At 43.1% G+C, this 16,157-nt stretch overlaps 1 protein-coding gene across 1 annotated transcript in view; it reads right to left on the reverse strand.

Moving 5' to 3' along the window:
- Positions 1-16,157, reverse strand: part of SLC35F1 (solute carrier family 35 member F1) — a 383,792-nt gene that overhangs the window by 28,018 nt on the left and 339,617 nt on the right. The window contains exons 4-6 of the mRNA XM_028117096.2: positions 13,439-13,598; positions 8,344-8,500; positions 6,383-6,435 (exon numbers count right to left, since the gene is read on the reverse strand). Of these exons, the coding sequence (XP_027972897.1) occupies positions 6,383-6,435; positions 8,344-8,500; positions 13,439-13,598 (370 nt within the window). The remainder of the gene's footprint in view (positions 1-6,382; positions 6,436-8,343; positions 8,501-13,438; positions 13,599-16,157) is intronic.

A 16,157-nucleotide genomic window follows, 5' to 3' on the forward strand; every position in this document is an offset into this window, starting at 1 on the left:
TTTTAATATAATAAAAGCATCCAACCTTTCCAAAGGAATCCTTGAGTAAATATGTCTGGTGTGGGCTGTGAGATGATTGCTTCGTCTGAATCCTGTGAATTGCGGAGGATTTAGTAGGTACTGGACACCTAGTCCTTTGACTATGAATACAAGTGATTCCTCCGAAGAGAAATTTGGTTTTCCCATATGAAAACTATATAAGGGCATAAATATCATCCTATACATTTCTGATTCTCAGTTTAAGGAAAGCCACATCAAATCTATATGAAAAGATTATTCTGAACTTTAAGTAAGCAAACTCAGTACAATAGCCCCCTCTAGTGTGGTGGAAATGCCCTAAGAGGAAACTGGAAGAACCACTTTCCTTGCTCGGTCAAGTAGAAGTCCTCTTGCGGATATTCTGCGATACTAATATCAGATAGCTTCTGACTCCATCACAAGTTCTAATTCCCTAAAAACAGTCAATTCTCCTGTAATTGGATTTCATGCTACTTATAATTCATTTTCTTTTTAACCAAGTTACTAAAAGTGCAGTACTAACTAATTTATGATCAGTGCAGGAAAAGACATAAAATTAATTCAGTATTCCTTCAAAAAATCTGGGATTAAAAGATGAAGAACAAGCTATATCCTTAATCTACTAAAACTCCACTAAAAATCAAACTTGGTCAGAACATAGTCCAGGCACCAGAGCCTTTTTTTTTTTTTAATTGCATCACTGATTTAAATTAAATATGATTGAGCTCAAAAGCTCCAGAATCCTACCCTTCCATCACCTTACCTGGCACACTGTAGACTCTCACATGTGGGATCTGACGTTTTATATTCACTCAATTATTCAACCATGTATTCCCTGAGGACCTACTCTACCCTCAGCTAGCCAAGCAATGGAAAACAGAATAGAGGAGAACCTTAGGGTTGCTTTAATGCTAAGACGGGGGAAAAAAAACGTTCATTTTAGGGAATGGCAGGGGGTTTGCTTCATTAAGGGTGACTAGCTAAGGCTTCTTTGTGCAAGCGGCATTTCCTTTGAATGCTGAAGGACTGAAAGGAGATGGCCAGGGAGGAGCCAGGGCAAGAACATTTTAGGCAAGGAGATCTGCAAATGAAAAACCCTGATGACAGGGCCTCATGTGTTCCTGGAGCTGCCAGGGGCCAGGACATCTGTGCAGAATGAACAGAATGGGGCAGTGGGAAGGGATGAGGGTGGAAAATTAGGCAGAGGATGGATTACGCAGGGCTGTGTAGGTCTAGGAAGGAAATCGACATCTTGTTCTAGTTGTAAGAGGAAGCCATTGAGCTGGTAGCAGGTGGCTAACACCAGACCCTCATCCTTAAACGAGGACTCTGGCTGCTATGCCGAGAAGGGACCGGTGGGAGAAAGCATGGAGGACCGGCGAGAAGGGCAGTGTCCTAGTCCAGGCAAGAGAGGCTGGTGGCTCTGCTCGGGATGGCAGTGGAGATGGAGGAGAGTGGCTGGGTCTGGGGACATTCAGCAAGCCCTGGTGATAGGCTGGAGAAAGGGGCCAGCAACGATACCCATGGGTTCTCATGAGTTTCTGGTTAGTTTAGAAACTGGGTGAACTATAGCACCATTTACCGAGATGCAGAGAATGGAGAGAGGACAGGTTTTCAGGGGAAATAAAAAGCTCTGTGTTGCACACGTTAGTTTTAGACGCTTACACATCACCCAAGAGGATCTGTCCAGGAAGGAGCTGGATATATAATTAGCGGGCTCAGAGAAGCGGTGACCGTCTGACTGGTGAGCCACGGAGAGGAGAGAACTAGATCCACCGCAGAGTTTCGCTCTACTCATCAGGAGACGTCAGGGTGCTTCAAGCTTAAGCACTCTAAGCCTATATTTAAAAACTACAGGAATTAAATTTAGGGGGACAGGGATGGAATATCTATGCCATCACAGTTCACCGCTTTGCTAGGTCAACCAATGTTTTCGCGTGGGAACATCCTGTTTTGCGAGCAGAGCGTAGTCAGCCACATGAACTCATGATCACGCTGAAATGGGGAGGCAGTGTTGGTGCAATTTGCTAATGTGCTGTTCGGAGGTGGACGTGAGCTAGTTCGTGGATGTTCGCAATACATCTGAAGACCCAATGTGCTGTCCATGCGGGGTTTTCAGTCAAACAATCCATGTGATCAAACAAATGAACTGAGTAAGTTTTTGACTGGCAGCTATATATAATGGCTGCAACAACTACCTTTACAGACAAGGTACGTGTATAGCCATTTCTTCTTTGCAATGCTCTCTCTCTCAAAAGATAGCATGTGGTAGCTGTTGTCCTCACGCACTAAAGAGATTTAAGTTAAAGAAACTAGAAAGAATACTATCGGTTCATATCGATTGTGTGCTTGTTACATGCCATGTACTTTAGATGCATTAACTAATATCTATAACCATAGAACACCGTTACTATTGTTACCCTTTTTATACAGGGAAGGAAATAGGCTAATAGAGTGGATCAGTTAAGAAACAGTCCATACCACAGGTTCAATAGAAGATATTTAATATGCGGCATAAGTCACAAAGGTGCTTGAGTGGGAGAGAAGGGGAAAGGGGATGATGAGGCACCCTCATCAGGATTAGCAATAGCAGGAAGTTATTCACACTCCTGGAACTAGAGAGATCCAGGGAGGAAGCCATGTTCCCAGGGGTCAGAAGGGGAAAGCCCAGCAAAGGTACAATCAATCACTCAGAGGGCACTCAACCATTTCTAGAGACCTGACCCCGAACAGAGAGAAACAGGGAGACACCCCCTGGTTTCTTTCTTCCTCCCACCCTCCAGCCTCCTACTGCCTCCCATTGGCCAAATCTAGTTGGAAGCCCCTTAACAGGGCAGCCTGGAACGTGTAGTTTGCATGAGTCAGCCTCTGCAATCCAGAGCAGAGGAAGGGTCAGAAACAGATAGATCTGTGAATAAACAGGAAAAACCCGCATACAGAGGTTGAGTAACTTGCCCTCAGGACACAGGCTGCCAGACTTTAAATTCTGAGCACATACCACCAATCTATATTGTTTAATTGTTATGAAGAGAAACAGGGCTTTGATGGAGCATCCAATGTGATTCTAATGAGCATCTCATTGTTTATATAATGTATACATGGCAGATACATGATGTATGACTTCTGATATACCTTTAGATATGATGTACGCGTGTGCCCGTGTGTGCTGAATATATTTTATCTCATCCCTTTGTGACCCCACTGACGTTCTTTCACTTGCCTTTGAATATACTAGATTTTTAAAACATTATTTTTAATTCTTAAAGATGGCTTCTTAGCCCATATGCATCAGGCTAAGTCGGCCAAGGGCCCGAGGTGGGCGGGGCTTGCTCAGAGAGAGCACATCTGTACCCATCCCCGCCCCCCCACCGGCAGCCGTGTGCCTCCTTGGTGGCCTCACCTCCCCAGGCCACTGATTCAACCTTGGTAAAAAGGGTGCGTTCTTAATTATACTCAAGGTCCTTTCCGCTCTGTGGTCCCGCTACTCCATCTGCAGGGAAAGGTCAAGTCTCTTACTTTGGCCTCCAGGAGAAAACCAAAACCAAAATGAGCATCACCCACCAGAGCTGAGAAGAGCCCCCTGTATACCACGAACCTGTGCTTGATGACCCACAGCACACTTTTTCTTTTCTTTGACGTTTGGCTCTCACATCAGTTTGTGTTTGTTCACACGTCTTTTAACACAATATGGTAAATGGGATAAAGGGAATGTTGAAGCCATTTATTAGATTTCTGACGGTGATTTGAACACACCTGCTCCACAGGACATTTGAGCTGTTAGGTCGTACATTTTACTCGAACTTAACGATTACATAACCAGACCCAGGCTCTCTGTTGGGTAGGGTAAAACAAAGAAATAAAGCACACAGGGCGTCTGGGTGGCTCAGATGGTTAAGCATCTGCCTTCAGCTCAGGTCATGGTCCCAGAGTCCTGGGATCTGGTCCTGCATCGGGCTCCCTGGCCTGCTTCTCTCTCTGCCTCTCTCTCTCTCTCCCTCTGTCTCTCATGAATAAATAAATAAAATCTTTTAAAAAAAAAAAAGCACACAAAAATAAAGGTGGTCTTCTTGCTTTGAATTACTCTCCAGATCTTGCAAGTGTTATAGGAAAATAGTGGAATCTAAGTGCAGAAAATATAAAATACATTTATTATCCCACTTGCTCCGTAGAAAAAAAATCTTTTTACTTTGCTAAAATGTCAACCGCATGAGCTGTCCAAGAGACCGTGTGAGGGGGATTGCTGATGTGGACAGAGGGGAGGGAGAGAAACACTTTGACAGATGGTGGGAGATGAAGAGTCTTAGATTTTGGTCTCTTAACTAAGACGCTGTGAGCTTTCCACCAGACACAGCGATCAGAGCTCGGCACTCTTGGGTGACTTCCCAAGGAGTGCAGGGATGCCAGAGAGGACGCTCACTCCCACCTGATAGCTCCTTGCCTCTCGGTCCCCAGAGCTAGTATGCCATCTCCCGGTTCTCCAGAAAGAAAGAGCAACGTCAAGGCTAGACCTCCCGCTATTGCCCCACCACTTCCTTGCTGTTGTCTATATTTTGAAAGATGAGAGAGGGCAGAACAAGCCCCATCCCCTTTGCTTGCCATTCACTCATTCACTCATTTAGTAAACATTTATTCACTGAATGTTATATGCCCAGAACTGAGCTAAACCATGACCCTGTGTAGTTGGTCAGGATGAGGTAACGAGGACAGAGGTAGCCCTCGTGTAAAAAATCTTAAACCCAGCCCTATCGACACTTTGGAAAGAAAAGGATGAACATCTGGCTTCCTTTCTTGCCCATTTCAGCCTCATTTCCAACCAGGAATTAAACTGATGGCTCTATAACGTATTCCTTTTATACTGCCTTCCATCAGCTTGGACTACAGGGGACTGACAGTTTAATGGCAATAGGAGAGTTAAGAGTAAAACTACCTTTTGACGCCACATTTAACTAAAACTGAGTTAGAATAGGACCTCGGTGGACATGCACATGACATCTGTATCATTAGAGGACAAATTATTTTCGATCATTGCTGTGACTATTACTATGAAATGAATTTATACCACTGCGGGTGAAGTGTTACCAAGTACGGGTCACATTTTGTTTCCTGGCTCCGAGAGTCCCAAAGGCAAATGCATCTGTAACCTGCAGCTGGTTTCCTTTCCCGGCTGCCCCTCCCCTCCTCCCCGCACCCCCTCCTCTAGTGATTTTCATTAAATGGTAACATTCTATAGCAAAACTCAAAAGAAAATAAATGGCAGGATTCTGTGACAGACACAAGAGCTGGTCAGCCCTTGAAGTCACTAGCAATAACGCCCAGGGAGAGTCATGCCCGATTCTGTAGCTGGCTGGGTGCCTTCAGGGGGGATTATGTCAGCAGCAAGCTGGCCTTGGATGCTTCCAGGTTGGGGGTAGGTGAAGTGGTGCCGGGAAGCTTATGTCATTGCTGTCCTTGCTGGTGGAAGCAGAATTTGACTGAAGCCGTCAGTCTCATCAAAACTCACATACGCTGGAGGTGGCTCCAGCAGCCAGCTTCAGTGTGGGCGATCTGGCTTCACCTCGCACCCACATCCACAGTGCGAGCATTTTCCAAGCACCCTTGTAAGCCAAGCTCTGTGCTCACCGCTGGCCCCCATGCGTCTTGGCATAGATACTGAAGGGATAGCTAGGCAGAAGGTTTTAAATGCCATTTCCTTTTAGGGCCTGCGTGTGATCATTATAGCAATCGCCCAGGATCTTAAATCCTTGTCCTATTTTGTTTTCTTAAGAGAAAAGTGATTTTCGAAACAGGTGGAATCTGAGAACCTGGAACCTTGATGACTCTTAACTAGCTCCAAGCGTGTCTCGTATTTTCCACCAAGTCCACCCGGAGATCAATTAACCATTTCTTATGTGCAAAGTGCTCCCTTCTGAAAAGGTTTTTATGGGCTCAAAACACCCATTACATTGTTTTCTTTTATGTCTTTTTGTTCATTTTTTTCCCCTTTACTAAACTGCCACTTTTGATGATCACATCAGTTTTGTGTTTCTTTACTAGAGAAAATTGCTGTCATTTACGTCCCACCACTGCCTCTGGGCATTTTCTCTTTCTGGTTGGTCTTTAACCTAATACCATACTTCTGTGTCTACACTCATGGCATCTTGACGATGATAACGGGCAGAAGCTCAATTAGGAAACATTATGAATCACACAGTTTAGTCTCCCGCTGTGTACAAGAATTCCTAAAATGACAAGGGATTTCATTTTCCTTTGTCCTCTGCGTTCTGAACCCTTTCAGGGTTCCTGCCCCATGCCCACACACACCACTCTTCAAACATATCCCTCAGGTTGACTAAAAACAGCGTTTTTAGGTGAGCAAACTCCTTACCTATTTGCCAATCCCAGGGCACCTTTAACAGCTCCTTGTGCTCCATTATGGCTCTGCAAATTCAAAGAAAGCAGACCCGATGAGCAAGATTATAATGCGTCCTCCTTTTTTTTTTCTTCTTTTTTCATTTACCAGATTTATACAAGTCACAAAACAACCAGCCACATTGCAAAGATAACCTTGGGCCAGGGCCAGGGAAGTCTACTTTGGCAGCCTGAGGTTTCCCCCAAAGGTGTGGCCAGCAGCGTGAGGGTGTCAGCGGGCATGGTGGCGCTCCAACCTTCCACTGGCCTTTTCCCCAAAGAGTCTGCCTGCGGCCTTGATTTCTTCTTGCTTAGACGCCAATGGTGAGGTATGGAAAATTTCTGTGCTTGCAGGTTTAACCAGGTTTGTTGTTGTCGGTTTTTTGTTGTTGTTGTTGTTGTTTTAAGTCAGTTTTCTGATTGAGGATTCTCTAGGGCAGTGGTTCTCAAACCTTACGGTACAAAAAAGCCATCTGGAAAGCATGTTGAAACAGTTTCTCGTGCCCCATCTCACCGTTCAGCAGATCTGGGTGGGGCCCATAGATGTGCATCTCTGGCAAGGTCTCCTGCGGTGCCAGGTGCTGCTGGCCAGAGAAACATGCTTTGAGAACCACGGCTCTAGAAGAGGACCCGGAGGGGAAGCTGGCCCCACTCCAGCAGAAATACGTTGGTTGCAGCATACCCTCCGTGCACCCCATTTGCCATCCACAGCCACGTGCCACTTCCATTATTTTGGCAGCAGTGGCGCTGAGGGGCTCCGTTAGCTCGAATGGACTGTACCTGAAGCAAATGAGTACTGGATATCTGATGATGTTTTTTGGATTCAAGAATAATAATCCATAAAATGATCCATCTATCTACAAAATGTTGGCCATGAATAGTTGAACCAGGCAATTTCTTTTCCTCTCACAAAGCTGAAGCACCAAATTTAGGAACTTTAAAGTGCCATCCCACTTTCAAAATCAATCAAAAATAAATCCTTTTCAGAGACTTTCCCCATATTTGTGCCTTGTTTGCTATGGAGCTTTTCCCTTGTATCTCGGGATACCAAAATCTGGAGGATTCTTGGAAACAGCCTACTGGCAAAACATGTTTAAGGTGATGCCAAAATATCTTCCATAAATAATTTCAGATACTGAACCAAAACAATTACAAAGCACCTGCCTTGCAGAAAAGGATTTGGTGAAATTAGAATTACTTGCTTTGTAGAAAAGGATTTGGTGAAATTAGACTGGGGACCATACCATCATTCTTCACCCCTTATGTGAAACTAAAACATACGGTCTTTATTGATGGAAAAGTATGCTTTGTCTGACACTTACTCTCACTACAATTCTGAGGCACTAGTCAGTGATGACTTATATGCTCCAATGCAGGATTACTGCAAAATTGGTGTTTTGGACTTTCTGATGCTTGGTGAATGTCTGTGTTTCATCTTCATCTGTTTAAGGAAAAGAGGAACACCAAACTATTCTAATTGATGAATTTGAAATATGGTTCCTTCAGGCAAATCCATGGGCAATAAAAGAGCAAACTTAGGAAAGGACCAACTTAAACTATAAGTTTTCTAGTAGGAGTTGTCAGTAGTAAGGAGGTGTCCCTTTTCAGAAGTGCATCATGGCATTTATACTTTGTTATTCTACTTCTCTAAGTAAAACCACTGGCTGACTTAGGAGAATCAATGTACTTCTACTGTTTTCTTGTAAATTGTGTTCAAAGTCAACTAGGTGGTTTTCTAATCATTGATAATAAACTTCTTTAGTTTTGAAGAAATTTACTAAGAAAAATATTGAGTTTTCAGGTTTCATGGAGGAGGTTAGTGAAAGGTTTCCAGCCTTGATTTTTATAAAATAAAAAGACCCACTGTACCTTAATGAAAATAATTAGAATAAGCCCCAAGAGTCTCTCCTGTCTGAATTTCTTATTATTTTTACTCACAATTGAATTCCACTGAAAAAAGCCCCGAAGAGTCCAATCATCCCCAGAAATTCCACTCGACTCAGGGTTCGGATGATGTATTCTTCCCAGACGTTGGAGATACCGTATAACGTGGCTCCTCCTAAGACCAGAAGGTCCCCTACCAGCTTATTTTCCCCTACGAACCAAAAACACAAATGCAGCTTCATTAAAATTTTCTTAATGAGAATCTGGCACCAGCAAATTGACCTTCCTTTGTCTATTCTATTCTGATGTTTTTACAGAAGTCCAGTAATTTGCCAACCGGAGATCCAGTCAAGTGTGTTTATCTGCACTCCGGATATGTTCTGGTATAAAAAGGCTGCCTGTGTCTGCCCAACTAGAAGTCTTCCTTTACCCAAGAAAGGGACCAGTTGCTTCTAGGCTGCATCATCTCTACAAAGCCCCGTGTCTTCTGTCTATATACATGTCTAGGAATATACGCTAATCCATGTCTGCTGTGGGGTGCTTTCCAACAGTTTAGGGAGCATGGTGTAGAACAAACAGAATCAGTCTGAATTTCCACCCTCTGCTCTGCAAGGAGAGAAGCTATAACAGAAGCAGTCGAGACTCTTTATCTTGACTATGGGCAAAATGTGTCCTTGCTTAGAAAATGAGAGTGAAAGGGATTATGGGTTGAAACTTTCAACTCCCCTAAAGTAAGTAATGTAAGAGTGAAAATATAGGCAATTCACTATTACATTAATATTTCCTTTTATTTTCTTAAAAATATCTATTTGTTTTAAAATCAGTTTTGGCTGATTTGGGTTTGTCCAATTTTTAATAAGTGCTGCACCCAGCTATTTCCTATAATTAGGCAAATTCCACTCTAGGAAGTGTGAAGCCAGGGAGGGAGAGTGGAAGTTAGCAGGCCATGCGGGCTTGTACCCAAGTAGTCTCCCACTCTGTCCTGTACAGCTCAGCACATGGGAGCATGGCAGGCATGCAGCTCTGGGGCACAGGAGAAGCCAAATGGGAAGGGTGCTCTCTCCAGCACGATTGTAGGACAGGGGCTCACACCTTAGAGTGGACTTGGATTCCCACATTGGCTGGAACAATCTAAAACCATAGAACCAGATTCTCAGCTTTCATTTGGGAGCACTGAGTTTTCTCTGGGCAATGATTTCACATAAAAGAATCTGGGCTGGGCTTGGGGAAAGACCTCTCATTCATGCCTCTGTGGTCACCTTGGGAGAGTCTGTATTTACAGGTGCCCCCTGAACAATGCAGGGGTTAGGGGTGCTGACCCCCATATGGCCAAAAATCTGCATATAAATTTTGACTCCCCAAAGACTTAACTACTAATAGCCTACTGCTGACCAGAAGTCTTACCAATAATATAACCAATTAACACATATTTTGTATGTCATATGTATTATATACCATATTCTTACAATAAAGCAAGCTAGAGAAAAGAAAATGTTAAGAAAATCAAGAGGATGAGAAAATACATTTACAGTACCGTACTGTATTTATTGAAAAAAAAAAAATCCACGGATAAGTGGGCCCGTGCATTCCAAAAGCATGCTGTTCAAGGGTCGACTGTACTCTAAAGGTGTCACTTTTCCTAAGGCAAATTCCCACACCTGGTAAGGATCAGAAAGAGGAGAAGAGACCCTGAAAGGCAGGAGAGCTTGCTGGAGTAAGCCTCCTGGGAAAACCCCTACTTACCACTAGATCGAGAAATAAATGATGAATTATACTATTCTGGAGTGTTGAAAGACTATTCATATAATTTATGAAAATGAACCCATCCCACTGAATATTTTTGAGCTTTAAATGTAACCAACTGCCTTGTTTTCCTGAGACTCTCTCAGTTTTAGCACCAAATTCCCTCATGTGAGGAAACCCCTTCATACTGAGCAATCTGGGACAGTCTTTTCTCCTAATTTACTGCAACAGAACAGCTGTACATGCCTTATAAGGGTCACAATTACAGAAAAATAAGTATCAAGTGGTGTAGTAGAAAGAATACTGGCTAGATTCACATCTAGGCCACACCACTTAGTACTGGTGTGTCCTTGCATATGCTTCTGCTCTCCCTTAGCCTTGATTTTTTCAGCTGCAAAAGTGAGAATGAGAAAACTTTCTTTGCATAGTTAGGAGGATTAAATGAGATAATGCACGGGAAAGTGCCTGGCACCAAAAAAAAAAAAAAAAATGGCCACTCTTTTTTTTTTTTGATTGTGTTTAATTAAAATGTTCCTCCTTGAAAATGTTTTCTCTTCCTTGAAATAACTATAACATTATGTCTAACAATAAGAAAAAATGTTGTTATAGGTATCTAACATCTTTAATAAATGAACTGTAAGGTGCAATAAATGTATTATAGTAGAAAAACGATATTGTGGAGAGCAAGAAATAGATTTTATAATAAGGAGCTGTTTTAATTGAGTTTTATCTTAGTCTTAGGGCTTTCTACCCTTCCCCTCCCACTTTGTGCAGCACACTCCACAGGCTCTGAGACAGAACCTCCTGGGCCACGGACTGCAGATGATTTCTCTCCACTTCTGTCTGCGGTGGGCAAAGCTACTGGCAAAGTTTCATCGGAAGCACAACTCCTGATACGGACATTTCGTATCTGGAGAGCCTACTGCCATCTGTGATGTTTCCTTTAGCAAGGCTTAAATCAAAATGAGGAAGAAACATTCTAGCAAGAATTAGAGCAATTACTTTAATTATAATGAAGTTAGAGTAACTTTGAACAGACCATTATCATTGTGCTTGAGGAAAGAATTTTCAAAATCCCAAGCTAAGGTGAACCGTGGATTAAGCAATATAAAAAGGATCAAGTCAGACAGTCTCTTTTCCTGTGAAAAGCTCTTGATTGGGTGATGACAATTTATATTGAGTTGAATGCCTGACTGAAGTTCTGGTGAATGACTGAAGTGTTTTAGAAAAGTTCTGTCCCTGGCTAAGTAATAACATTGAACCAATTCTACCAGGAAGGCGAAAACAAATGGAGTATTTTGCATAATGATGCATGCCAGTTTTAAGATTATATTGTCCTTAAAACCAGAGTGTTTTTTTTTCTTTTTTCAAAACATTTTATATGACAGTTTAAATTGCTGCGTAATTTATCTTGCTTAATTTATTTTGTAAAATAAGCCCTTGCATCCTATATCTGGCTGCCTTTAGAACGTCAGACCATGTCCTTGGGAACCATTACTCTCCCACGGAAGGTACTCCATGATGATAAATTTTAACTGTTAACACGAAGACTTCATATGTCACAAAAAGGATGGTGCTGTGAGTCTTAAACAGATAAAATCCACTCTAGTATGCTTGAGCTTCTCTGCATTGTTTTTAAAAAATTACTACTTTTGGAAAACCCTCAAACGGACTTACTTTCTTTTCTTTAATAGTACTACTCCTCTCCTAATACTGCATTTGAAATCAAGAAAACATTTTTTTCCCCCAGAAGTAGTGAATACAGTCTAGTGAAATCAATTCAATTCAGTTTAACATTCTGGGCTTAAACATTCAGATTAGCAGGGCAGTTGTCTTCCTTGACTAGGAAATGCAAGGTGACGGCTGGTGGTGAATGGCTAAGGCTCAGCAAAGCAGAGTTTTCATAAAGAAGGGCACATGCTTCTGCTTAGTCTATGTTCACATCCTTCAAGTAAAGCTGAGAAAGTGTAATTAAATTATGACTTTAGAACCACTAGCCACATTGTATCAGACAAAAAGCTATCTGATTGGTCCAAAGAGATTATCCATATCAGGATCACTATGGGTATACAGTATAAAACTGGCCCTTTCATATGGCATCTATTGATATCTCACGGAACCAGTGTTTCATAGAAGAGAATTTGGGAGAAGCTGGAGTGTGTATTTTTAGTCTATCTGCTGAGGTAGGATTGATTATGTTGTGTACGCAGTGGGTTTGTGAGGGCCGAGGCTGTCTCTCTTTTGCTCCGTGTTGTATCTTTAGCTCCCAGAGATGTGGGAGAGGGAAGGAAAACCGCCCCAGAGTTCAAGAGCCTTGGGTTCTCGTCTAGACCCTGCTGTTGTAGCTCTGGGACCTTGGGAACTCACTTGGCTTCCCTGTACCCTAGTGTTCTCGTGGGTCACATGGAAAGTTGCTGAACAAGGTCTGTTTCAGATACAATGTTCTACGATGCAACTTGAAAAGATAAATTGTATTTATTTCAGGTACTTCATACAACTTAGTCTCATTATGACAAATGTCCCAATTTTGACTATCATCTAATTTCCTAGAAGGAAGATCAAGTCCAAGAACTATAGAAATGGGAATATTTTCTATCCCATTCTTTCTTTAAAAAAGGAGGTCATTGTTTTCTGTTCTCCAAAATCTTATGTAGCATAAGAATTTTTGTACATTTTAAAGAACAGCAAGGCTTAAAAAAGGATCCTCTGGAAACCATCCTGAGTCAGGGATGCCCATCAGCTTCATAGCAATTTGATGAGTAAATCTTGCAGATCTACAAGCTGTGAATGATAACCACAAATCCTTCCCACAAAAAAAAATAAACAAACAAACAAACAAAAAAAACCCCATGCACAAGGAGACTAAACTTAGCTTCCCCCCCACCCCCATAAAAATATTAAGTATTCCCAATCTGGTCTTCAAACTTCAAATATCCACTCTTAGCTTATATACCAACCTCCACCCAGTGGTCTGAAAGCCCAGTCTTTCTGACTTGAGAAAGAAAGAGTTGGAGGGGGAGGGTGGGGTGTGCGGAAGGCCCTTGCGGTTTAGGAGAGGACCACTGACTGACACCATGTCTAACCAGCTGGTTTGGGCCAGGCAGCAATGGCCTCCAAAATATCCTCTGAATGGGTCCTGACCCCCAGTTTTAAACACCATCTGAATGTTTCTGAATACATGTAGATAGGGCAGAAAATTTGCATTTTGCCTCCTTCATTCACTCAAGAAACATGGATTGAGCACCTCCCATGTGCCACTGTTCAAGGTGTTGAGGAACAAACATGAGTAAGACACAGACACTGGGAAGACCAGGTTCCTTGTTTCTACCCCACCATGAACATGTCTGGGTCTTGCTTTGGCCTCACGCATACAGGCACATAATGTGGTGAACACCTAGGGACTCACCTGCTCCCTGATGTCTTCCCACAAGGACATCCGCTCCTGCCATGCAGCCCATTCCCAGGATGCAGACCACGATGCCGAGGAAATGCACAGCTTTGTACCGGATCAGCAGGAAGAACCAGGAGAGCAAAATCACCACCGGGATCACAAAGCAGTCCAAGAGCTATAGGGAAGGAGGGAGGTAAGCAACAACAGGAGGTTCAGGGGGGAAGCTTCCCATGTAATAAACAAACAAACAAACAAACAAACAGCCCTAGAGAGAAGGTATTTCCCTTGAACCTGAGTGTCTGTGTAGACCCAGAACTGATTCAGTCAAACAGACTGAAACAAGCACAAACTAACTTTACTTAAACATCTTCCAAGCTTTGAGGGAAAGGGCAAAAGGCCAATGGATGAGACAGGCTGGTGGTGATGGGTCTCCTGCCCTGATTGCTTTGGGGCAGCTCCCCCTCCCATCTTTCTCAGTGCCCAGACTCCCCCAGAACACCTCCCATGAGGGGAGAATACGCTGAGCCATTTTAGATGGTTCCTCTATTTTAGGAGTAAATCTGGGGATGGGAGGTGAGGAGGCAGAGGTCTTACCACATTTTATCAATTATAATTTAGACAAAAGTTGAACTTAATTTCTCCCAGATAACTGTCCCCTTACTACTTGTAAATATAATTGCTCTAAATATAAATACAAATATGACTCTCAAGTTTACAATACTTTAAAAATTACTGTTGTAATAAAGAGTAAAGAGAGAGAGAGGGAAGAAAAAAGGGTACAGAAAAAAAAACCACCTTTGATTTCACTTCTTACATATTTTATGCTAATCCTGAGATTACATTTGACATGGAAGCCCCAGGAGTTGGTAGAGAGTTGCCCCAATCAAGTAGCAAGTCAACGTGGTGAAATGAGGGGACTCTTGTGCCTGGAGTCGGAAGATTTGAATTTGAGCACCAGATCCTTACTTAACAGCAGTGTGCCCTTAAGCAAATCGCTAACTCAGGAAGCCTCAATTTCCTGCTAGTATAATGAAGATAATAACTCACTGACTTCCTCCAAAGTTCACTGAGAAGCTTAGACATAATAGATGAGAAAACGTTTTCTAAATCACAAGGGTCTCAATGCTGGTCTGTTAACTCCGTGTGAGGCAGGCTCTCCACTAGACAAACTATGTCCCACAGGACGTCAAACTCCGTGTACTGAATGAGGAACTGGTGCTCCTGTCCCATTGCCCGGTACCACGCCTCTGCTAGAATCCTAAACAAGTGACCTCACCACACAGAAGTCAAGGGCAGGGCAGTGATCCCTGTACTGCCCCACTCCTACTGCCTATGTCGTGTCGGTCACCAAGTTCTGACAATTCCATCTTCTAAACATCTTAAATCCATTCATGACACCCTCTCCCGTTTTTGCCACCTGGACGAAACTGGCATCCTATCCTACCTAGAATAAGCCTTTCCTTCCTGCCTTAGGGTCTTCAATCTGGAATGCCCCACCTGAACTCCTGAACTCCTGCCTCCTTTTCCTTCAGGCCTGCGCTTAGGGATTTTTCAGTTCAACCCATTAAAGACTTCTCAAGGGAGCCTCTTGGGTTCCCAGGCTAAGTCAGGTCCATCGATGCTTTCCTCGTGTCCTGTGTCCCTTATAGTGTTAACTGCAACAATATGTAATGAGTACAGAATGACTGGCACGAGGTCTGACATCCCCATGTGTCCAGAGGTCTATGAGAGCAGGACTCCATTCTCAGTACCCACACCCTGCTGTGTTCATGAGAAGCATCCCAATGATAGTGACTGAATAAGTACATACAGGATTTTTAATGATCAGTAACATCTAAGATTCATTAAAGGATGAAAAATGTTTGTATATTTGCAAAGCATGCCTGACCGTCAGCCTGACTCTGGGCACCGTAAACAGCACTCAGAAATCCCCTCTATCCCAAAAGTTTTTTTCGATCCGGCAGACTCTCACTCTTCTCTGTGCCTTGGTCTCCTTTGCAACACGAGCAATCAGAATTGTAAGCTTTCCCCGCAGGGTGCTGTGAGGAAGGGTCATGTGAATGCTGAGTAACGGCGTGATGGCTGGGGTCTGAGTCCAGAGGTCTCAGCACCCCCAGAGGGACCATGCATCAGAGTGGCGGCTGCTAGGATTGCAGGATAGCCCAGGGTTGCTCACTGCACAGTTAATTAGCAAGTTAATGATCCTACTTGATATGGTAAAACGCTCCAAGGCAGCTAGTACAACTGGCTTCAAATGCCATTTAAGTATACTAGGAAATTTGAGTTTGCCAGTGAAAATTATTCACTGGACAAAAAACAGCTGGTGTTTTGTTTGAAAAATTAGAAATGATTGAATCAACAGTTGAAATATTTAGCTACATGCCCCACGATTTGGATTTCATTGTCCAACTGGAAGCCTTTGGTCAGTGGAGCTGAAGGCTTCCATTCCTGAATTATTAAAGGCAAACCAGGCCAACATTCAAACTTTGGGGAGGACTGAGGGAGGCTTTTTGGTTCTCAATGTCATTAGAAACCCCAAAGCAGCGGATAAGTCCTGGGATCTATTCCTTTAATGGGTTGAACTGAAAAATCCTTACTTGTACATGTCACGTGGCCCTATGGATGGGGAAGACCTTTAAAAGGAAGGGGAAAAGATAAAGAAGGATACAATTCGAGCCAGGGTTTCTGGAATATTCAGCTAGGGAAGCTTGGTGCCCAGCATACAGTAGGGGCT

Source organism: Eumetopias jubatus, unplaced genomic scaffold (genome assembly GCF_037043125.1).
Source record: "Eumetopias jubatus isolate StellerSeaLion01/CBP00866 unplaced genomic scaffold, mEumJub1_p1.0 scaffold_6, whole genome shotgun sequence".
Lineage (NCBI taxonomy): Eukaryota > Metazoa > Chordata > Mammalia > Carnivora > Otariidae > Eumetopias > Eumetopias jubatus.